Source organism: Agelaius phoeniceus, chromosome 2 (genome assembly GCF_051311805.1).
Source record: "Agelaius phoeniceus isolate bAgePho1 chromosome 2, bAgePho1.hap1, whole genome shotgun sequence".
NCBI classification, from domain to species: Eukaryota; Metazoa; Chordata; class Aves; order Passeriformes; family Icteridae; genus Agelaius; species Agelaius phoeniceus.
The window spans coordinates 30243085-30268177 of NC_135266.1; the positions used below are offsets into that span (position 1 = coordinate 30243085).

General features: G+C 38.6%; 1 protein-coding gene across 4 annotated transcripts; it reads right to left on the reverse strand.

Moving 5' to 3' along the window:
* Positions 1–2966: 2966 nt before the first annotated feature.
* Positions 2967–18026, reverse strand: LOC129134679 (interleukin-1 receptor-like 2). Of its 4 annotated transcripts, none has more exons than XM_077173397.1 (13): positions 17728–18026; positions 17105–17321; positions 16368–16538; positions 14215–14287; positions 11496–11739; positions 11011–11197; positions 10079–10241; positions 9737–9802; positions 9070–9190; positions 7364–7512; positions 6941–7084; positions 5401–5562; positions 2967–4903 (listed from the first exon to the last, which is right to left on the reverse strand). In XM_077173397.1, the coding sequence occupies exons 3-13, from the start codon at positions 16458–16460 to the stop codon at positions 4512–4514; spliced, it is 1794 nt and encodes a 597-aa protein (XP_077029512.1). In that variant the 5' UTR covers positions 16461–16538; positions 17105–17321; positions 17728–18026; the 3' UTR covers positions 2967–4511. The 4 variants fall into 4 exon arrangements, with proteins under 4 accessions (XP_077029512.1, XP_077029513.1, XP_054510317.2 ...); XM_077173398.1 differs by having other exon boundaries at positions 16981–17321; XM_054654342.2 differs by lacking the exon at positions 17728–18026 and having other exon boundaries at positions 17105–17714.
* Between the last annotated feature and the right edge of the window lie 7067 nt (positions 18027–25093).

Below are 25093 nucleotides of genomic sequence, written 5' to 3' on the forward strand. Positions count from 1 at the left end.
ATTAGATAAACAGAGAAAGAAAGTGCAAAAGATCAGGTCTCGAGAAGTGATGAAGCAGCACTGGGGTGTGTTACTATAGAAAGTGCAGGAAAAGGAAGCACTCCACTGATGCATATAGCCAGTGAGATAAGGGAAAGAGAGAACATGGATTTTAATAATTGCCAACAGAAATAAACCCATCAGGGAAAGTATTTATTCAAAAAGAAAGAAAAGAAACAATGAGACAGCATTCAAAATTTCCCTCTGACTACAGCCACTTCTATGCTCAAGGAAAAAAAATCAAACTGGGGCAAAGACCAAATAAGAAGCTGACAGCAGAAATGAACCAGAAATATTTACACATCTAAGTCACTTGGTCTGGAGCAGCAATTCAAAATCAACTTTTTGGAGCAAAAAATTCACCTTAATGACTTGGTGACCTTTCTACCTTTCTTCAGGATGAGATAGTAACCCCTGATAGAGCCCTGCTTGGCAGTGTTTAACTCCAGCTGCAATGCCACAGTGTCCAGGTGCTCTCTCAGAGGAGTCACACAAGCTGTACATTTTAACTGTGCCTCTTGATCCCAACAGACATCAAACTCCTTTTTTTCAATCAATTTTAACGTGGGAAGCAACCTTAGAGTGGGCTGAGGAAGCAAATATCTCTACTACTATTTTCTAGCTCCCTTTTAGTGACTAATGTTCAGTTTGTCTCAACAAACACATTGAGTGCTAGTTAATATTATCCTAAATTAAAAGAGAATAAACATGCACATCAAATGGTGTGCTTTGCTTTTACTCTTGAGAATAACGAGTGTAAAGATGAGAGGAGGAAATGCTATTGCTCCTGTGTTCATGAGTTGTAGCATCTCTGACTAAGCCTGAGACCTGGAAATACCCTGAAGGAAAGCTGCTAGCCACTGATTTTATTTACATGTGTTCCAAAGCTCTATAACATAATACTTCCTTGGTACTTCTAGGGAAAAGGTCTCTCCTTAGCACAGATGTCATAAATATTAACTGTATCCTGCCTGCTTCATCTTCAAACTAACTGCAGCTGTGAAAGGAAGCAGAGCCACTGAGCTACCATAGTGTCTGAAAAAAAGGCAGGATGGGCTTACTTCTCAACCAGAAGCTCAAGGCACCAAGATAAAGGGAAAATGTAAGATTGAAAATTGCTCTTGCACTGTTCTACATTCTAGGGTGCAATATAGAGGTAAATTTAAAGGAAAAGGAAAAAAAAAAACAACAATAAACCTCAAAGTCAGTCAGGGCTGTCCTGTCTGAGGCTATTGCATTAAATCTACCAGATCCTAAAATCTTAAAAATTCATTCTGAGCTCAGAGCACATTCCTCCCAGTCACATAAATCTCTATCCATGAATTAATACATCACAGGTGCTGTGCTGGTTTTGTGTGGGAGGGTGGGAGGAGACACAGCTGGGAGAGGTGACCTAAACCAACCAAAGGGGTATTCCAGATCAGATGACATTGTGCTCAGTATATAAAGTAGGGGGAAGAAGGAAGAATAAGGGGATGTTTGGGGTGATGGTGCTTGTCTTCCCAAGTAACCATTGCACATGATGGGGTCAGGCTGTCCTGGAAATGGTTGAAAACCTGCCTGACCATGGGAAGCAATTAATTAATTCCTTGTTTTTCTTTACTCATGTGTGTGGCTTTTGCTTTCCCTATTAAACTGCCTTCATTTCAACCCAGAAGTTTTCTTTTACCCTTCTGAGTGTCTCCCTGATCCCACTGGTGGGGAAGTGAATGTCTGTGTGGGGCTTGGCTGCTAGCTGGGATGTGTACATTGGAACATGAAACAGGCCACATCTCAGTGCTATTTAACATAGACATAAGAAAGCAGGATATGATCACAGAAAAATCATGAAAGAAGTCTCACAGAAAGCACCAGCATCACGATATGGATGGAAAGATGTAATGGAATTAGCAAATTCAGACAAGTTCATCACAAGGGAAGGAAAGGACAATGCAATCCAGAGTACCAAATAAATAGACAGGAGCAAGCCAACAGAATAAATATGTAGCTATGGTTGAAAAGCTAAAAATGGTGCAGAGAATCCTTTCAATGTATCTTACACCACATACCATTTAGACTTTGCTCTCTGTCAGCATAAACAATAAATATATCTACTACAAAGTGATTAACAAATACCCTTCCATTGATTACACTGCATTTGCCTTTTTCTTCTGAATCTGCCAAGTTTTCAGGGGCAAATCTCTTGCCAACTAATCATTTGTGGACTTGTTGGGATTTGAATACTTTTTTTTAATAAAGAGCAACCAGCACATCTGTCTCTATGGGGCTTCTTTTGTTGTACAACAAAAAAAAAAAAAAAAAAACAAAAAAAAAACCCCCCAAAAAAAAAAACTTGCATTTTCTAATGTGACTTGCAAAAAACATTCTCCAAGGAGAGAAAACTCACTTTTATACAAGGACACAAAATAATCATACTAAATATTGTTTGAAAGAAAGTATCAGGTAAATCAATGCTGACTCACAATCGTCCTTCTTCACTTATGAGTCATTAAGAGTCTCATTTAGTAGAGAAATGGGAAAATTATTATCTTGAATAATGTGACAAACCTCCGAAAAGAACTATGAAAAAAAGCAGCCAGATATGATAACAGCACATTCACAGAAGAAAAAAAATACCAGCACAAATTGCAAATCAGTTTACTTCTATATAGTACTCCAAGTCCTAGTCATTAGTTTGTTTGGGTTTTTTTTATTTCAAAGCACATGAAATAAGGAAGCTGAAAAAATCTACCACAGTTTCAACACCATTTCCTTATTATTTTTCTCCTTCTACACGGATAATAAGAAGGTTCCGTTTTTAAACACAAATTTTAAAAAGGAAAGAAGGAAACTAATTTTAAACACTTTTTTGAGCAAGCTAAGGTTAAACACAATGTAAAAATTTGACAATAATGTTTATCTGAGTTATCTAAGACCCTAAATTTATTTTTTAAATGTCCCAGCCTAAATATCATGCATTTCCAAAGAACATGGATTCAACATCTACTAGGACAATAGTGCCTCATCTGATGGATCTACCGTGTTCTTAGTTTTCCTGGTGACACCTTGGAACAAGTCTCTAGTCAGTGAATGCTGTGGAAAATTACACAGTTGTGAACCCCACATCCAGGAGAATGAGACACTGCTCCTAAGGAGTATTTACTACACCTTTACAAAGAAAAAAAGTACCATGAAATGCTATTGGAAATCTTTCCCTTTGATTATATATTTCCACTCCTAGATTTTGCTCTCTCTCCCATCAATACAGCCCAATGAAGAATATATTCTAGATACACATACCTCTGAGAGCCAACTGAAAGGAATTCCATGACAGATGCTATTCTGGCAATAAACACGATGTTAGAACATATATAACTTCAGAAAATAATTTTTAAAAAGCAAGCAAAATTCATATTTGCATTTAGATGATGTTCTTCAAAGCTAGAGCATGAAAAGTCCTTGAAAAGGAAGCAGCATGTCATTTTCTCACAGTGATGCACAACAAAATTGGATTGGGATCCAGAAATACGAAACTACTCTCAAGAAGTTTGATGTAGCCACATGCCTTTAACTTTTTCTTTCACAAGTAGATGAGATACCATTTCTTGCCATTAGAATTTGGTCATGTTTCAGAACTGGCCATTTCCCACTCTCCAGGATACCCAGCCCAAGCATAGCTCTTTGGTAGATTCTCAGAGAATTTCTGTGCATGCAGTTAGCACAGCTGAGACACACCATGAGAACATCTGGTTTCCAGAGTAGCAGCACAGTCTAGAAAGCTTCCCATTCTCAAAAAGTACAAACCATTTTCAGTTTCCCAAGCATTACAAGAGACTAAGTTTCAAAAGTAAACATACACCAGATATTACAGAATTGTTCAGCACTCTAAAAATCCACAGATTTCATTCCCTTCCATTTGCTGAACACATTTAGTACCAACTGTTCAGCAGAAACACATTTAGTGTTGTGATGAGTTTTAATATATGCTATGTCATGTATTTCCCCAACCCTTTCAAGAAGCAAGGGTAAGGTCTGTTGCTCAGGAGACAAAGCTTGCACAGAGCAGATTCTTGCAGCAATAAGGAAATCAGACAATCATGGAGAGGCAACAAGAATTGGAACAGAATGACAAAGAGAATCCTGATGATAGAAATAGACTTTTAATTTTATCAACTGCAGTTTTGATTTTTAAAAAATGGACTTCACAGCTGTTTATTCATACAAATTTATGTGGACCACGGCTACTTAATAACCTATCATCATCATCCTGTTTACTTATAATATTTAATGGAGACTAAGACAATGAATTGTGGCACTATCCAAAACCCAGAAGTAACAAAGTTGCACAGAGTTTTTTCCTTTAGGGTGTAATTTATGGAAGAGATGAGCAGTTTCTACTCCTCAAAGAAAACATCCACTTTGTAGTATAAAGAATATGCAAGAAACATCCCAATTCAGAATTACCTTCTTAGTATTATTTAAATAAGTGCTTCTTAACTTTCCTTTGCTGCAGAACTGTTTGACGTTAGGGGCAAGGAATACACTTCAGAATAAGATCCCTTTTTCCTGGGTGGCATTTGATAACGCACATTTTTCCAGAATCTTGTGTTTGCTGAACAAGATTTCTCTGAGAAGTCCCCTTTCCATTGAATAGCTCCATGTTTTTGCTTAATGTATCTGATTGATTCTGGCATGCTGGTATAGTCCCGTATTTCACCCATTTCTATAAGAATCACTTGGATCCCATCACGGATGAGAGCATTATACATAGCTAGTTGTTGCTCAGAGGTGTCTTCCAACAGGCAGCACCTGGATGTTTCTGATCCCAAAATAATCATCAGTCTTCTGCTTTGCTTAAGAGTTTCATCAGCAACACTGACCACAGCTGTAAGTGATGAAGGAACAATCAAAGCTTGCATAGAAACTTTACAACTGGTGTAAAATAGTTCTTTATTTTAAAATTGCAAACATGTGAAGCTGTGGCTAGCTCAGAGCAGTGATTGCTTTAAGATCTTCACACTGACAGTCATGATTCATGATCCATTGCATGACATAACTTCTAAAAAAATTGTTTTCTTCGTCCCTCAGGAGAATTTATCATTCAAAAAAACTCAACTGTATTATTAATGCTATCAAGTCCTCATTTGTTCATCACTAAGAAAGTGCAGACCCTCATAACATCAGAACAGAATTTTCTGTTATGAAAAAAGTTATGAAAAAAAAAGGAAAAAGAAAAAATTTTAATTGGGCAAATTGTCCATTAAAACTAAATAAATACAGTTTTCTTTTCCAAAAATGCGTGTTTCAATTGCATAGATAAACTTATAACCTGAGAACAATGTTTCAAAAGGCAACCTGTTAACTCTGCTAATTAAAGCATACCTTCTCCTGGTAAATCATCCCTTCCTAATATGAAAAGGTGATATCCACATTGTTTTTCTAAAACATCTGGGAGCATCCTATGAACAAAAGTTTCCAGACAACATATACTTCTGCCTTCACTGCTTTTTGTGTACAGGACATATGCATCGTAGATTTTCCCATCTAAAAGAAACACAAACATTTCTATTAAAAAACTAAAAGTCAGAAAAATGCCTTTATTGCAAAGTTCCATTTTTGGACTGTTTAGAAATAGTAATGTGGGGCTGATTTCACCTTTCTGACAGAATCACCTCACAGAAGTAAAATGATCTATGAATCAAAATAAAGATGACCAGCCAGAGCATCTGACTTCCTTTCCCGTCCTGGGGATGAAAATCACCGAATGAGCTGGGTGCAGGACCTGCAGGAAGGAGCTCCCAGTCCTAGAGGTGCCAGGACATTGAGGAAGTACCCTCTCCTCTACTGAAGGACTTTCTTCACCACCTCTCCTGAAGGAAACTTAACCAGCAGTCATCTCCACTTCTGACTAACCACAAGAGAAGGTGGGAAAATGGCAATTCTTTCTTGTAATAATCCTGAGAGGGCTTTTCTCAGGTAGAAGAAAAGCCCAGAAGGCTTCTGAAGGTTTGCTTAGCAAGCTGGACTGAAAGAACCAAGCCAAAATCAGATCTAGCTCAACAAGTTAAAAACTTTGATCTTTTTTTTTTCTTTTAATTAAAACTCTATTATGATATTATAGTAAAACTGAATTTTTTACCAGGAGTTGAAATTATTTTCCTGTGAAAACATTTAGCACAGCCATGAGTAAACATTAACTACCTTAATGTATGTAATCCCTTCACTTTCAAGCCATGGGGAACTTCAGACAGTCTGATGCTGAGAACTGACATGAAATGTATCTGTGATGTTGTGCTTATTTCAAATTTTTCACACCTGTCCAATATATCTGCCTACAGTGCATTAAACTAAAACACATTAGAAGAATCCCAGAACACAGAACTAGCAGCAAATTTTTTCTTTGATATGTCAACACCATAATTGACAGGATTTAGAAGGAAAGTGAAGGTAACAGACAAATTGGAAAATGGAAAAAAAAAAGACCAATAAAATTAATATCTGACAAATGAGTCTGATTTTCAAAATAAATATTTTAGGCACGTCTTTAAACATCCAGTTTACAGGATGTAGCTCTGCTGACACCTATTGTTCATCATCAGAGTGACCATAAATCTACATGTAAAGAAACTACAGAAAAGCAAAAAACAATATGCTCATTTTGGAAAAACCTACAGTTCTTTTGGCCTATCTCACTATGATTGCCTTCAATATTACACAGTTTTTATTAATTTAAGCAAAATTATATATTTTACCCATATAACTGAAAAAATCCTGCACAAAATGTCTTTGTGCATATCTGAAAATTCCTTATGGAAGTTCTACATATATTGTTCTAAATAATCCCATTATTCCCCAGAAGTAAAGGCAAGAGAAAAAAATCAATAGGCTAATTACACTTACATGCCTGGTCACACTCACATACCTTCCTTACTTGTAAGAGCACAGACAGAAGTACGGTACCAAAGTACCAAATCAATCTTGAAAATCTTGTAGATTATTAAAGTAATAAATGTTAAAATTAACAAAGAGACAAGCCCTCCAGTCAGCCATCGTCGTAGGTCAGGAACTGCACAAAAATATAAGAAATTTGTTTTAAATGTTGAATTTGTTCAAATCTGATCTTCCATATAAATTCAATACAAATTTGAATATTACATTTTTCATTCCTATTCACCTTGTTTTTTAAATAATGATAAATACAATGCTATAGTGATTTCTTCCCTATGCACAGGCACATGCATACTGGAAACTAATACATCTGTTTTCTTTCAAGGAGAATTTGGTATCAAAACACCTTCTGGGGAAGTATAGATAATCACAGGCCTCAAAATAATAGTATTTTTACCTCTGTGTTTTAATATAATATAGGATGCAACTTGCCCAAAGGCATTTGAAGCTTGACAGACAAAAGGCTGTTCATAGTCCTCACTGCTTACTTCTGAAATTATCAGCTTCACAGAATGCATAGGGCGCCCGTCGTTAGAAGTTTCTCCCCTGTCCAAAAAGTGACAAATGGAACCATAAAACCACAGCCCATTCAGGAATGGCTTCATCTCTAACATCTGCAGCACAACAGTGGTTATTTCCTTCTGCAAATGTCAACCACACTTCCCAACAGATGAACAATTACATCATATGAAAGAAACCCAAGCAGTCAGACCTCTCCTGGTACTGACATTAAGCATGTGCATTGGAAAGCATCAAGACATCAAGACATTATCTTATCTGCAGCTGTGTTTCCCCAAAGGAACATAAGGTTTCTATAGTTGGAAGCTCAAAAATATGCCTTACAAATCTAAATAAACTCTTGCTATGGGCTTGCCAATCCCTGTGAGGGTAGATGGACATAGATATTTCACAATGGGATATGACATTCAGGGAATGAATGAATCAACATCACTAATGCAAGTGACCAAAGATAACCATGTAAGTGTTAGGAAGTACAAAAAATAACAATGCTTTTGCAGTATCAATTAAGAGACCATGTGTCACTGCTTTATGGCCCAATTGTTTATGGCACTATAATTCTTTATGACAGTATAATATATTACTTTTGCATAGTGTTTTCTCTTGGTGAGCACTCAAATAAGTCAGCATTTTGTTTCTCCCTTTGTTTTATGATGAAAACTTATTTCTTGCAACTATATTCTTACTTTGCTGACATCATTCTCTTTTTTTCATTGGTTTTTTAGTCCTAGATAGTGCTCCAGAATTTACAAAAATTATCACTTTTTTTTTTTACAGTGCCACCGTAAGAGCTGACAAAAAAACCTGAAATCTTTAGTTCAAAACCTGTAATGTCTAAGAAAATTTCAGATTGCCTCTTGCTCCAATTTGAGTTGGTTTTTCCAGTCAGGTATAATTTCTCTTCTAATTCCATTTGACCTGCTTTTCACCATGACCTTATCTCCCACTTGCCCTTCATATGCTTTACTCAGTCCAAGTCCTCCCAAAACCCAGCTCATCACTGGAATTCTGTCTCCCTTTTCTCCTCTAACCCCTAAGCTTCAGTACAAATGCTCTCAATAAAGTCTTCCATTATCTCTTCAGTTTATCTCAGTTAAATTTCTCTAACTTAATGCCCTTAAACCCAGAAATCTTGATTTTTCCTGTATAGCACAGATTTGTCCTCTTGAAACCTTTCAGGGAGGCAGATGTGGAACACAGAAGAAAGAGACAGTGTGAAGATCATGCACCTGAACATGCCTGATTTGACCAAAAGAGGTCTCTGCCAGGCCAGAGCTTGCTCAAAAGAAACTGTATTACAATTATGGCACTGTCACAAAACACGTTTTCCCAACACTGGAAATTCAGACTGATTTTTTATAATGAGCAAGAAACATACAATCACATGTGAAGTTCATGTGTCTACTGTGTTTAAAGTTTCTATTTCAAAGCAAGAAGTAAATTAGAGAAGGCAAGCATTAGAGTTTTTAAGAAGAATGCTGTTTAAAGCAAGGGAAAAATGTTGCTAAATATTTTAATGTCAAAGGGAGAAAGTTCCACTTTGGTTGCCAACACATATATTTTCTAATCTGAAAATATACTTACTCATAGGGACTTGCAAAAATTCTGCTCATGTGAAATACATCAATATACACACCGTGTCCTGTCCAGTACACCTCATACCCATCAGCACCTGTGGTGTTGCAATCCACAGTAACCTGTGAGCCTATAAAATTAAGTTACAAAGTAAAGAGCTAATTTCCATGACCTAATTAAAGTCTATACAATCCTGTTCTCAGATTCACACACGCACACCAGCTAAGGATGATACCACACCCTTTCAACAAAGTTACTCTAACAGAGGGTCTGTACTCTCAGTGATCTGCAGGTCCAGAAAGAGAATGGTAGGATGGAAGAATCCAGGAAGGAGATGCTCCTCCTTGGGGCATCACTTTGCCTGCAGATTTGAGATAGACCTGTTCTTAGAATCATTTCCAGAGTGATGGAAAGCAACAGATGTGACAGATAATCACTTGAGTTCCTACAATTTTCCTTGCAGGTGAGAAATTTCTTTAGGACTTTGCAAGCAACATGCCTCGTTTATTTCCCTCTCACCCCTCATTCCTCCTTTGGGAGATATACAGAGAGAAACTGACGACTGAAGTAGTTTTTTTCATAAAATAAAAACAAGAAAGCACAGAATAGGACACTCCTTGAGAATGCATTTTAACTAGGATACATATTCATATTTTCTCTAGAGAAAAGTACTTACCAAGTTCCACTTCAATGGAGTTGTTTCTTGGGTAAGTAATTTCTGGAGGCTTTTTTGGTGGGGTCACTATGCAAAAGAAAGAAAGTGCTTTTCAGAAAACCAGGGGCAGTTGCAGTCTGCTTTATGCTCTATAATGCAAGCACAACCTAAAAACACCCCTTGTATTAAAGACAAGGTTGTCGACCATTTTATAACAAAATATCACTCAGTACCAAAAGTACCATATCTCAGGTAGTCATTACTGCACATTTAGGAGAAAAACAGAAGTCCTAAGCATGTCCATCCACAAATTAGGTCTTTCCACTTTAGTTGAGCACAAACACAGTGAAATTATTTACTTACCTTCTACAACCAGACTGATGTCTCGTGAAATATTATATTGTTTCCCATTGTAGGTATATGTTGTTTCACACGTATAGTTCCCTCCATCATGTACAGTTACATTGAAAATTATAAGGTCACTGTTTGAAAGGACAAACCTTTTTCCTTTCAGCAGCTGGCAATCCTAAAAGTGTGTAGAGAACTCTGTTAACTCACATCTCTGTATACTTCTATGGTTTGTCTCTTTATGATACAATCTGAAGTTTCAATGGACCACAGCATAAGGATGGTTATGCAGAGGCTGAGGAAGAGTGAGGGCAGCAGAATATGAAGAAATGCATACTTCACTTCAGCTGAGATTTTAATTTAAAGATACCCCAGTTCATTCCCTTTGGAAAACAACTTTTTATATTAGAGAAATAATAAATTAAAATGTGGGTTGTTAGTATTTGCAAAAGTATTCATCAATGAAGCATCACCCAATAATTAGACTTTATTTTTTAAGGAGCCTCAATGCTACTGGTACCACATGGACTGCATGAGCCAGAGGCAGGAATCTGGCAGAAGGCACTACATTCTTGCAACAGAAAGAGCCTTTAAAAGAGCATGAACAACAAGAACTAGAATAATGGAATAGAACAGTATTGAGCACTTAATGGAAATGCCATAGTAAATCTGTTTCCACCCAAGGCCGTGTTTCCCTGGCAGGTGAACAGATGCCACCTGGTGGGTAGCGGGTCAGCATCACTCCCACACCTCAGCTGAAATTCTGCCCTGATAATCAAGAACACCTTTAAAAGACAGAAAGTCTTAATCTTCTTCCAATTTGTTTTAAAAGTATTTTTCTCCAACTTACAGTAAATCTTTAGTTCTTCTGTTCCAGTTCTCAAAGATCACTGATTTTTATTATAAATAATGGACAGCTATAAGAGAATAAAATACTATATTCTCACCTTATACCAATGAACAGGATGAATATTCTTGTCTTTCCTGAAATAATCCAAGTGGGGACAAACAACTTTTGCAGAAGATGATGTGAATATCACCTCCTCTACAGCAAATTTTTCATTTAAGCATAAACCATCAATCCTCTCAAAAACTGTTACTTTTGTACACATTTTTTTGCAGCTTGTCAAATCCCTGCAATTAATAGAACACAATTAAATTAACCCATTTGACACATTTTGCAGGTCCAAAATGTATGGCATTCTGTTTGGAGAAGAAAAAATGTTTACAGATTCTTTAATAGATTTACTTTTGCTTACAAGGAAAAAAATGCAAAACCAGATTTAATTTCCCCAAACTAAAGTTATTTTTTGTAGATGCATTCCCTCTTCTTCATTACAATTTATCTTACCCACAAAATTTTACTTGCTTTTTAAAAGTTACTCACTTTGTAACTCATTTCTGTAAAAATATAATTTTTTCTAATTTTCACCTTATGACACATTCGTAATCTCCAGAATCTTCTAATGTGGCAGGAAGAAACCAAATTAGATTCTTCTGCTGATGAACTCTAGACAGTTTGTCTCTAGACACAGCTCTCTTGTTACCAACTTTATACCATGTTAAATTGTAGTCTCCACTTTTCAAACTCTTTTCCAGTGAACACTTAATAGCAAGAGGCTGCCCATCAGGCACAAGACTCTGCTTCAACATCACATCATAGGCTTCACATTTCTCTAAAGGAAAGAGATAAGCATTAAAGAAAAACTCAAACACTCTACAAAAATATACTGAACTCATTTCCTGATTATAAATTACAAACCTCATTGGAGTTTTCACCTCCATTCTCAGGTCAACTACTAAAAATATAATTTTAATCCCTTATCTTTACAGCTGAGAGTACTACTCAGTAGTTTACAGATATAGTTATGCCACTAAAATGAAATGCTGTTTTTTGAATGCAATCTTTACACTCAGTAGAAAGCCTTTGTAGCAGAGTTGTCATTTGCATGTTTTATTTCAGATGCAAATTGCTAAAGTACTTGTGTTTCTCCAGTCTGTTCTGTGGGCATGTACACAAACACGTGCACAAATGTCACATTTAATGTCTTTATTTTTTAACTTCACTTAACTGTAGTTAAGACAGACTATGCTTTTGATATTTAAATGTCCTAAGAGGACACAGAAGTTAAAGATTGTGTTGTAAAAATATTAGGTTTGCCATGGGAATTTCAACTGACCCTTCATTTTATGAGCATTTAGAGAGGAGTCATTACAATCACCAATGAGCTCATTTTCTTTACTTCTGACACAGACTCATGCAGAAAAGGAGCAAACCAAGAGTTTTGTTTGGGCTTTTTTTTTTTCTTTTTTGCCATATGACAAAAAAGGCACCAGCTCTGGATACCATGGTCATGTTCCTAAGTCAGTAATACATTTATTGAAACTTCCTCACTTTGTTATTTTATGAGAATTGCCACAGAGAGTCATGCAGGTGTCTGTTTAGCCCAAAATCCTGTCTCTGATAACCACCAGTGGCAAAGGTGCAGACCAGAAGGGGACATAATAAATAAAATACTGCTCTGATTTCAGTCCCTTTACGTTCTGCATGCAAAACCATTCACTGGATTTTATAAATTCTCTGAGTATCATGCATTTCTTGTTAAGAGAAATGGTAAAATTCCTCTCATCTGCCTATTCTATGATATTTACATTTTTATAGACCTTCATCCCATCTTGCTTCTGTCTCTTTACCTCAGAATCCTCCTTCACTTGGAGACTTCTCATATGGAAGCCATCCCATATCAGACAACACTGTCTCTCATCTCTCCACCTCTTCTGATACCATCTTTCTGAGATGTAACGACCAGAACTGCAGAGTTCAACTGGCACACATTCACTGTGGGGTTAAAGTGTAGCATAATGAGGCTTTCTGTTCTCTGCTCTGCTGCTTTCCAAAAATTCTGGTTTTCTGGTCACCACTGATGACAGAGTTAATGATTCCAGAGAGCATCCAGAGATATCAAAGCAGCATTTTCCCAAGTGGCTATTAATTAACTTGATGCTCACATCACATACATACAGCATACTTACTTCTGCTATACATGCACGACCCTTTCATGCCCCTTCACATCCACTAGATTTTACTGACTGACATTCTATCACTAAATTCTTTGATATCCAGGCACCCTCTGCATAGCAAGCCATCAGTGTTAACCACCAAAGAATAATTTTGTGTCATCCACAGTTCTCATCACCTCACCACAGATCTTTTCCAAATTACTTATCCAAACACTGAATTACTCAGGTATCTGAGTTGAATGCCCCATAATAACTGTGGTGATTATGATATGCTGTGGCCACAGGAACTGAAAATGTTTTTCTGCCACTTAATGCTAATATTCTGCATCAGTGTAAGAGACACCAGCACATGCTAAAGACAACTCAGCTGGAAAGCAGATCTGCAGAGAACATTGGGGTCCTGGTAGACCACAAGCTGATCATGAGCCACCAATGCTCCCTCACGGCAAAAGGCTATCAGTGTCCTGGGACACTAGGACACATGGACACATGGACATCAGGACATGCCAGATTTGAATTTACTGGAGAGAGTCCAGCACATAGCTACAAACATGACTAAGGGAGTGGAGCACCTCTCACTTGAGTAGAGGATGAAAGAGCAGGAACTGCTCAGCGTAGAGAAGATCTGAGGAGTGGGTGGGTGGATCTTATCACTGTGTGTAAATACCTGAGGGGAGGGAAGGAAGAACAAAGAGACAGACTTTTGCCAGCCTTGCTCACTGCCACAACAAGAGGTAATGAGCACAAATTGAAACATAAAACATTCCATCTGAACACAAAAAAACCACCCTTTTTTATTGTAAGGGTGATCAAACAGTGGAACAAGATGCCCAATGAAGTTGTGGAGTTTCCATTTGCAGAGGTTTTCAAAATCTTGACCCTGTAAAGTTAGATGTCAAGAGCTCCTTTCCAACCTAAATTATTGTTATAAGATAGAACTTATAACTTATTAAATACCACATATTATGTTTTATAGGTTCCTGCTCTAGGCACAATTTAAAAGAACTAATTGGCATGCATGTAAATTTCACTATTATGGCCACTTCCACAGAAAGTTAGTATTACTTGTGTGAAAAAAAGTTCCACTAAAAGTTCAGAACAAGACTTTCCATAGCCACTAACAGACTTACTTGCAATAATTAAGGACAGAAATGCTGTTGCAATGTTATATGAAAACAGTGTTTTTGCTGTCATGTTTCCCTGCTGAAATGGAAAGAAAACTTTCAGTTAGTGGTTTCCAATATGAACTTCCACAATTTAAAGTAAACATCTGCATTACATAATTAATATAGGAATTACACAGTTTAAAGAAGACACATGAAATACAGGAATTGTCTTTAACTCGTTTTGAGCCTGTTACCTGCTTGTTTTACCTGACAGCTCCTAAAAAAGAGTGAACATCTCCTATTTCAGCTTGTCAAGCACTTGGGTTTTTTTACACCTCTAGCACACACCTCCCCTTAGTGCTTAGGAAAGCAAGAAGTGCTTTCCTAAGCTACAGTCATAGATTCTCTAACTCTCACTTAGATGGAATCTGATTTCATAAGTCTGACTTTTTTGCCACCCACTTCTGTACTGCATCCAGTTATGCTATAGCCTGTCTGAGATGGGGAGGACAGGACATAACTTGCATACAGTCTTCAAAACATAAGTGCACTATGGATTTATGAACATAGACAATTATTGATTTATTTTTCCGGATTTTTTTCCTAATGATTTCTAACCCTATCTTTGTTCTTTGAGTACTACTGAGTATTGATCTGATATTTCCATAGGCCTATAGTAAAATTTCAAGATCTCATCACTGGGTACTAAGAATCAGGCAAACTCAGTCAGCTGTTGAGCACATGATGTTAGGATTTTGGCCATATGTTTTAATTTTAAATTTTTCTTATATTTCTCTACAACAATTTTCTTCTGCTATTATTAACCAGTCATTTACTATTGTGACATCTTTGTGCCATTCTTTGCAATTTACACCTCCATGTTCCAGCCTGAATAGCTTTGTATTGTTGGCAAATTCTGCCACAGAAACAGATTCCCTCTGTCTAGATCATCAAAATACATGCTGAAGAGTTGTTTGGGACTCTAGTAGTGATGTTTCTTCACCTAAAATCTAGGCATTTATCTTTTACATGTTTATTTATATATTTGAGAATGATTGTCAGGACTCTTTAGCAGTCCTCTGATCCCTAACACATTTGGAGAAGGATCTCTTAGCTGCATGCCTCTGGCAAGCTGCTGCTTAACCTGACCTGCTTTACTGTTTTTGTTTCTAAGCAGCCTACCACAGAGCTTCACAGCACAGTGAGAGGACAAATGCAACGATTCCAACTGAAGTATGAGCAGGAGCACCCAATCCTGTCGTGACAAACATTTTTCTCATCATCACTTTCTATAAGAGTCAAAGATGACGCTTCTGGCTGCTGCGTCCCACTTCAGCAGACTGACTCACAAGTGTGCCATCTATTGAGTCATCCACACTGCTTCTTGCACTGCCTGCTTCCCTTCTTCCCTTTCTCTTTCCTCCTCCCTCTTACCAAATCTCCACTCAAATTACCAGGCAGGTCTTTTCTTGCCTAGCTCTAAGATGGGATGAGTCCCTGAAAGAATCCTGACACAAAACATTAAAATCTCAGGAGGCAGGTTATATGAGTTCGTACAAAAGCTACAACTTTTACTATTATTCATGATGCACAGAATCTCTTAAAAATTTATCATTTTTAATTTTAAAGAAGAGGAAAATATTGTAACATATAATTTAAAGATAAAACAGGATTGAATAGACTCCACTTATGAGCAGGTGTTTTCTTTATTTTTCTTTATGACTTCTCTGAATCACTGCTTTTTCACAAACTCTGCTCTCTTACAAAATTACCTTGCTCTTGTTCTAGTGGTCTGTCTCACAAGAGCTCTCTCAAAAAGTTTTTTGCCCCACCAGTAGATTTAGCAGATGCAGAAGTAGTATTTTACCAAATCCTGAAAGAAAGTCTTCCACAATCCTGCTTGTCTATAATTTCAATGTTCTTTCTATTTAAATTTATAATTTGCCCTTTTGTCAACACAGAAGACTTGCAAACATATATACAGCGTTGTGCAAGACCATACACACTACTTTGAGGAGATTCCCTCACCTCTCACTTTCCCCGATAAAAAATTTCCATTTCTATGGAAAGTAGACACGATAGCAAAATTAGGCTCTTCTCTGTGCATGCATTCACATAAATAAGGATGAAAATAAAATACACACAACTGCAGAACCAATTGCAAATGTTTTTCCTACCCCATTCTGCCATGATAAACAGTTAAATTTCTCCCTTTCCCCAGCCATTCTGTCCACATCTTGAGCACTCAATCGACCTGTGGAGCTTTTCATTCACAACAGACTTCAGCCCAGATTTCCCAAAGGGGAAAAAATTTCAGGTATGCAAAGCCATGTCCATAAAGTTTCACTCTGAAAGGAAATATTTTTATCAATTGCAGTTTAAAAAAAGTCATTACAACCACTCCCCCCCCCAAAAAACCCATCAATTGTCTTCAATGATATGTACACCTGAATTACAATCACAGCATAGATGATGGCCTGTAGGCATAATTTTCATTAAAATTTCTCATTAAATTGGCATAACCACCTTTGAATCTGCTTTTTAGTCCTTTCAAAGTTGATCTACTTAATTGAAAAAAGAAGTCTCCCTAAAACTTCAAAGGATCACAGGTTTCAGTGATTCTGGCAAACTTGCGGCAGGTTTATTTGAATCTCATTCAAAAGCACAAACTGATTCAAACATGTCACAGTCCTCAGAACTGAGAGAACCAACCAAAAGTCAGAGTATCACACTATTTCTGGTATATAAACCTAGGAACATTTTAAATCATAAAAAAATAGTATGAACTACCTTAAATGCGCCTATTAACTGCAAGGTACACCATGCCTCTTCTAAAGAGATGAATCAAGTCTCTCACTTTTGATCACGAAAGAAATGATGACAGCAAACACATGCATTTCTTCACTGGACGTACCCAGTCAAAGTGGAAGAGCTGCGTTAGCCCCGTCAGGATGTAGTGACAGCACTGCGACTATGGTGCTTCTGTGAAACGCTGGCATCCCTCAGCGAGTACAGCAGGAAATCATTCTCTAATACGCTTCATTTAAATTGCGACGTGTTTCTGGAAGCTTCACAGCTTGGAAGGGGCTGTGGCTGCTGGGCGGTGCGGGGAGGCCGGCCCGGGCCGAGGGCTGCGGAGAACAGGCGCTCGCTCGCTTTGGGTCAGGATCCGAGCCGCGGTCAGGGCTGACCCTTTAAAGAGGTCTCACCCCTACTCCCAAAGTGTCCCCAGCCCCAGCTTCCCCAGCAGACAATACCTCGCTCCGAGCCACCTCCCAGCCCCAAAAGCGAGGCGTGGGACCAAAGTGCGACCCCGGGCGCAGCAGTTCCATGGATGTGCTGCTCGGATCACCCCGGCCCGGCTGAGGCCGCCCGCCCCGTTACCGGAGCCACGGAGCGCAGCGCTCCCGGCCGCACCTCCCCGGCCTCGCCGCCCGGACCCGCGGCCGCCCCCGGCTCTCGGGGCCGGGCGAGACCCTGGGCCCCGTTACACCGAGGGCTCGCTGGGGCCGGGCCAGGGCCCGGGGAGTCCCCTACCTGGTCCTCGGGAGCGGGGCAGCCCCGCTGCCGCCTCCCAGAGAGCCCCGGCAGCCGAGGGAGCGCGGCGGCGCTGCCCCGGCACGGGCGGCTCCTCCCAGCGACGCCTCACCTTCCCCGCCCGCAAACCTGGCTGTCCCCAAAGCGGTGGGGTGGCCCTGGGACAGGGCAGGGCAGGGCCAGCCCCCGTCCCCTCCCTGCTCCGGGGCAGGTAAGCGGTGCTGGTTAAACGCAAGCTCCGAAAAACAAAGCGTTTGAGCAGCCACCCCAGCCCCTCGCTGCTGCGGGATGGGCTCAGCCTCCGCCGCAGGAAATCCTCCAAGACTGCAAGATCTGAGGTGACTGACTTTTGTTTGTTTGTTTGTTTTCAAAGTACGAACAGGTGCAAATCTCCCTAGTTGAAGAGACCGTGTCACTGGAAGAGGAAGAGCCCTTCAGGACTCCGTGGAGGTTGTTGGCAGGAGCATCTCGGGGACATCGGCTGATTTATTTGCTTATTCAGTAGGCGGTTTTGGCTGCTTGGTCTGACCTGCCCAGACTGACACTGAGATATTTGGAAGTTGAACCTACAGGTTAGTTTCATATAGTCCCTAAGTTTTTATCTACAAACTTAACAGCTACTAAGTAGTCCTGGTATTTTACAGAGATCACTTAACTTCTGGCTGTTCTGGGAACAGTATGTTCTCTAGGTTCTGGCGATTCTTAGTTCTCTGTTTCACAACACAGCTAGAGCCAGAGTTTTTCTAAGCAGAAGTTCCTCAAACTATTTTGTTAATGTGGGCTATTTTAACCCTGCACTGCCACTTACTTGTTGACTAACTACTAAACTAGATATTAAGGTAGGAGAAAGCTCTTTCTTATGTTCTTCACAAAGCAGGCAACAATCATGGACTACAGAGCTATCAAAGTAGATGTTCTCACTGTTGTTAAAAATACATAATAACATTTGCGAAGCAAATTACAAGTATTCTACAAAAACTGTGGAGAATAATCCAGACATGTCCTGTCCCTTCCACCCCTTTTCATCCTGCTTTGGTACTTCTTTCATTTAATGTTCTGGTACTATTTTATTATTTATTATATTTATCAAATGGAAACGTTCAAACATCCTGCCCACTAGCTGCAGATAAGTGAAGGTGAAAGCTTATGCCCTGCCGTGGCTGCATAAACTGTCTCCTATCAATCCAATGTATGTAGTGCGAGCTGGAGGCACATTGTAACACTTCCAAAGCTGTTGGGAGGTATACAGAAAATTAATTCATTCCTGACTCAGCAAACACAGGAGGATTTATACAGTCAGCTTGTTCCTCTTTGGTCACTACTTCTACCCATATTTAATATTGGAAATGTTTCTCATTAATTCTCAAACAGTGCAAGATTATGCAAGATTTTTAGTTTTTGTATTATTTTGCATGACCAGAAAACATCTGTGACCTATCAACAGTACTTGACAGCAGTTAGTCTGAAATTATGTCTTTTCAAGCATGCCTTGTGTGGTCATCAGGTCCTCCACACCAACTGACTTGAACTGCAAAAATCAGGGCAATACTTGCCCCGAGTTTTTTAGGACAAGTGCCAATGACAAACAAATGTAGTTGTTAGGCTTTTTTAAAGCAGTTATAAAATCCAGTAATCTCATGTTTTACCTGCACCTGGTAAATCATCCCTTCTATATGAGAAGAGTCATACCATGTCTCTAAGACAACTACAAGTATATTTAGGGCAAAACTGTGGTTTATAGCAACCATCATATTTTTTTTAGTTTGGCTGACATAGGAATTCATCCTATATCTTTCTGATCTGAAACTGAGCAGGGCAAATAAAAACTTAACAGAGTTTTAAAGTACTTTATGTAATTTTTTATACCATTTATACTTTAAGCTTTGTTGCACAAGGTAACTTTGATGAAGACATAAGGATTACCATTGTATGTACAAATCTTTTAAAGCTACAGGAATAAAAATATCAAGAAATGTAATTGCAGGTAATTATTTACATAAGTTAAAGGTATCTATTTACATAAGTGTACACTTAAATCTGCATAAAACATATGTAATACATGATTTCAGAACAGAAAATCTTCTATTGAGGAAGAAATATTCAAGAACAGTATAATCTGCAGGGTATGCAAATATTTTGATTTAGAGGCATTAAGCTAGGACAGGAAAACTGGAAATTAGAAATATAAAAGTAATGTTGCAATGTTTGGTTGCATCACATTATTCTGTTGTTTTGTTTCAATATTCTTATTGCCTTCATTGTGGTAACCAGTTGTCATGGTGAGCAAAGAAAGTTGAACTTCATTGCAAAGCCAGAGCTGCAGGGCTGACTGGGAAGCCACCTAGCAAAAGATGGCAGCAGATGCTTGAAAAGGGAGAAGCCAAGGTGTGGCAGTAGTTACTGCCGTGGAGGGAACTTGCCAGAGGATTAGCCACGGCCTTCATATCAATGTTTTCATTAGTCCTGGCCATACAAAAAAACAGAAATTTTCCTATGTAATTTACTAATGGCACAGTAGTTAGAAAAGAAGCATGTGACCCTGCAGCTTGGCTCATACTGATTTTTACCTGTTTACTCCTCCTGCACTCAGAAATTACATCACTATTTTATTTTCTTTAATTTTAAACACAAAAATAACCATTTGTCATCCAGAATCACAGATAAAGGAGAATTGTGGTCAAGATTCCTATGATTCACCAGTACATTATATCTTTTAAATAAAATTTTAAAAAAATATACTAAATGCTGCCTTAAATCAGGTGAACTGTTTCCAGTAGAGTTAGAGAAGTAAAGGCACCTGCAATGCACTGATGCAAGTCATTATTATAGAGTCCAGTGAGAAAAGTGCTCAGAATCCCTGAGATATTGGTTAAAATTGGGATTATTGGAGATAATCTGAGAAGGTAAAAGGAGATGATAGCACAGATAATCTCATGTCTCTTCCAATGCTGGGAACCCAGAGCTGTGCAGCCTCAGGCAGAGCTCTCATCAGCACATGCCGCATCATGCAAATCCTATCTGTGAGGACATTTGCCAGCACTGAAGGCTTTAGCGTTTTAAAAGGTGTCCTCAGAAGTAGAAAACTCTATTCATCACCTTCACTGGCACGAAAAAGGACAGTGTATGAAAACAGGCTGTTTCGCTTCAAGTTAAGCTGAGACACAAGGTGGAGCCATCACCAGGTGCAAAGTGCGAGCTGCCTAAAGCTCCCCCACAGAGCTGGCTCCACCTGTACCTGCAGCACGGGATACATCCAGCACAGCCCAGGACCTGCACCCACTTGCATCAGCTCTCATGGATCAGTAACTTCTGCATGCCCACACATCCCTGACCACACTCTTGGGGTACTGGCCCACTTTCAGATGAAATGCTGCGCTCTGTCCCGTTAATACGTTCACAAATCCCAAGAGACTTCACTGAACTGTGGTTATACTAGGGGAAATAAGAAGCTTACATCTCAGGAAAGTTTTAAGTTAATTTGGCTTATCTAGGTTAAATTGAAGACAGATTACAACTTCTGCCTATAAAAAATACATCCAGTATATACCAATGAACAACTCCTTTGCTATAACAAAGCATGGTAACTCACAGAGAGAACAATATAACTGGATACCTGAGATAGGACTGAGCTAGCCAAAGGGCAGGGGCAGCCCCTTCCTATCCTGTGTTTCCTAAGCTCAGGCCTTCCAGGTGCTATATATACACATTGCACAGGTATCTACTACCAATTTTTTGGTCACAGACAAGGAAAAAAAATATATTTATAATCAAATACATGTGACACTCACTGTCATAAAATTGTACCTAGGAGGTTTGAGATTAAGTCCTCTAAAAACTGGAAGGCAGCATTTGGCCTTACAGTTTAAATGATAAAAAGATTACATGGAAATTACCAAACAAAATTCTCCATGAGGTTGCCACCTGCAAGTCTTCACAATGAATTAGCTAAAATGTTCTCAGCAGACCTAGGATTGCACTTTATCTGTACATACTGCACTTTATCTGTGCAATTACACAACCATAACCCCTTTCTGCAGGCAGAGGACAGGGTTTAATGCCATCTTGTAACATTTAAAAATGCTGGTACAAGGAGTCCTACAACCAACTAACAAGAACTTTGAGCTAAATGAGAAACAGGAAAGAAGTTCATAATGAAAGTATTGCATCAATCACCGCAACTTTCAAGAAAATGCAAAACAAAATATAGGTCTCTAACTTCCTAAAAGGGTTTCTTTTAGGCAATTCAGGGCAATTCAGAGACTGTCAAATCTCCCCCTTGCAGTGGGTTCTTTTATTATTTAAAACTAGTCAAGAAATTACTCCAGCATCTTTGTAAGAACTTCACTGTAGATCATTAAAACAAGTTTCTACCAGATGCCAGATTTCTAACAGAAATCTTTTTGCATATTCCCCATCAGACATGTCTCCTCTCTGGCATTTCCCCCTTAAGCTCCACTGTAGTTACCAAGTTTAATTTCAATATGATTTCTTGGAAAAAGAAGTTCATTTTCCTCCTGAAGATGCAAATACAAAATGTTATCTGAGAAAAAAATCACTAGCCTAAAAATATGTACCAAAACAAGTGGGACAGCACTAGCCTAGAAATTTCACTAGCAGATAATAGAGTGACATTGTCTTTTGCTAATGAACAGAAAAAAACAAACAAACAAACAAAAAAAAACAGGTGTGCAGATGAATTCTTATTATTTGTTATTATATTTGTGTCTGGTATAGCTATTTTTAAAATATCATTCCATTTGTTTGGGCTGTTATGTTTGAATATAGCATTAAACCAAAAAATCCCTAGGAGATCTAGCAAAATTATAATGGACAAGGGAAGAAAAGGAGGATGTTGTAACTCCTTTTGTTGTAACTAGAAATACCTGAACAATATTATTTAATATTAAGATACAGCTTTCTTGTGAAATACCTTACCTATGTAGTAGACAAACATTAAAATTATTCATTTAATAAAAAAAGAAAAAAGAAAAGTAGTCTTTTGACTGTACCTCATCTGCTGATTAGTTTATCATCTCAATCCAGCTACCAAGCTTCCATTATTTTCTTTTTAAGCCAGAAACAAACAAGCTCCAACACTATCACCTTTCACTGTTTGAATAATTACCTATTCTAAGGACCAACATGGTACTGATATGGCATCAAGACTTCTGTAACTCCCTGGTGCCTTTTTCAGTTGCATGAAAAAAAAGCCAACTGAAAACATTTCTGTAACATTAGGGAAGATTTTTACAAACAGCTGTTTTCTGTTATTAATTGCTCAGTTTGTAGTCATAGCAGTGGTTGGCTGGAAAAAGTCGGTAACACTGAAACTGTAACAATATTTTTATTTACACTGGTAGTCTAGGCAGAACAGATTGCTCAGGAAAGGAGCAACATTGAGGGTTCCTGAGTGAATCAAGCAAAAGTTGAAAAGAGGGACTGAAAAACAAAGTAGGAGCCTCTGACAGATTGGGTCTTTGTGAAATGGGAATTGAAGGCTGTCAATCTTAATTCTGTGTTAATCAAGGGTTTGCACTGGAAATTCTCATAATATTTCAGCCTCTCAAAGCACTGACCATTTGCATGCTGGGGCTCTGCTACAGAGCATGCTCATGACCACCTTCTGGCTGCAGACTGGGTTTTCTTCCATGAAAAGCCAAAGAGGTGGTTTGAATCCACATGGCATCCCAGTGTGGAGTCAGGATACAGCTGTGCTGGGCAGCTAGGCTGAAGAGCACCGAAGAACTAAAACACTCTGTAATACTGGAGTCACAGACAGCTCTCAAAAGTTTTATTTATGGTTCTGCTCATCCCCAGAAGACTTGGCTGCCTGAACCTGCTTTCCTTCCAGCCCTGAGGCAATGAAGGTGTGATGCAGTGCTAGGAGGGCACCTAAACTGCCCACATTCACAGCCTTATGAACCACCACATACTGCGACCTGCTTGCTACTCACCAGACTTGCCATCCAAGAACTGATAAGTGTTGATTAAGTTCTGGGATGGTGATTTTCACCTCACATTGTCACTTTCCATTCATAAACAACATCATTTGACTAGAAAAGAATAACTGGTGGCAAGAGCACTGTTGGATAATGCAAAGCTCAGTAGTCAGAGGAGCCACAATGTAATCACGGAAACTAAAAGGACGTGTGATTTGTCATGGGCGACAAACATGGACTAAGCTGGAAGCCACAGGATCTCATCCTCCTACCTGATACCCTGGAGTATTTTGTAGAAACCAAGTACACCTCCTATGGAAAAATATTATGTACAATGCAACAACAAAGAATGCAAGGTTTGACTGCAGCCCCACTTGGAGCACTTTGCAAAATAGTGGTTAGTAAGATATGAAACTGGGGTATATTTTATACCTAAGTGGGGGGATGAGAATTTGACACAAAATTGCAGGGACAGGTTTGATGGGTTTGTCCTCCTTGCCCTCCCCAGAAGGGATACTTTCTGGTAAATCTTGTGTCCTCAGCTATGGTGAGTGTTGATCCATGATATTCAGCTTGTGATTGCAATCATATTGTTAGTGCTATGTACAGCTATTCTTCAGCTATTAATGCCTTTATCACTGGCAATCCAAAAGAACCAAAGATGTTGCAGCCAATAAATCCTGTTATTTATTAGTCCAGCTGTCTCTTCTGAATTCAACCAGACCTATAGTCCATAGACTATTTGTGAACTCAGCATCAGGTCCATAGTTACATGTCTGCAAGAAGCACCAGCTAAAGAGCAGCTGAGTAATGTCTGGGTTCCTGGGCTCTGAATTTGAATGTGCTTCTAAACACAAGAGTATTAAAAAAGTGTTAGTAATTCTATTACAACTTTATATTTTAGAAAGGATTACTATAATTGAAGAAAACCATTTTCTTGGGTGTTTCAATTCAATATTCCTCATGAATACAGAGAATCATCACATCAAACTTTTGGATTTAGATAAAGAAATTACAGAAAAAATCCATGGAATTGTATCACGTTTTTACACGAGACTGAAGATTGACTAGTAACTTTTATGTAAATAACATTTTCCCAAGCAACCATATGTGATTTTCATTAAGCAATTCCTTCCACTCATTTTTCAGTCATATCAGTGTGAGATACTGGAAACCTGAACGAGTTAATTTCTCAAACATTTGGCAGAAGGTAAAAGGAATGTTACCATGCCATCTAGATAAGGTGCAGTTAAAAAAAGGTGGGTCTTGTGGAGGCAGAAGAGTGCTTTTCTGGGGTCAACTTGCTTATTTTGGGAAACTATTTCTAAAAACAAGTCTTAGACAGCAGTGCACTTGTATCTGTCAGGGGAAGGGATTTGAAACCATGAGACCCCCCCAGTCTCCTTCCAAAAAGTTCAAGAATAACA

What these genes read in the sequence shown, in the direction of transcription:
- LOC129134679 (XM_077173397.1), bottom strand. Translation starts at nt 16,460, where the DNA reads ATGAAAAGCTCCACAGGTCGATTGAGTGCTCAAGATGTGGACAGAATG. An exon ending in ATCCTGTTCATTGGTATAAG is followed by an intron (nt 10,242 to 11,010) that starts GTGAGAATATAG and finishes ACACACTTTTAG; the next exon opens with GATTGCCAGCTGCTGAAAGG. An exon ending in GGATGATTTACCAGGAGAAG is followed by an intron (nt 4,904 to 5,400) that starts GTATGCTTTAAT and finishes CATCACTTACAG; the next exon opens with CTGTGGTCAGTGTTGCTGAT.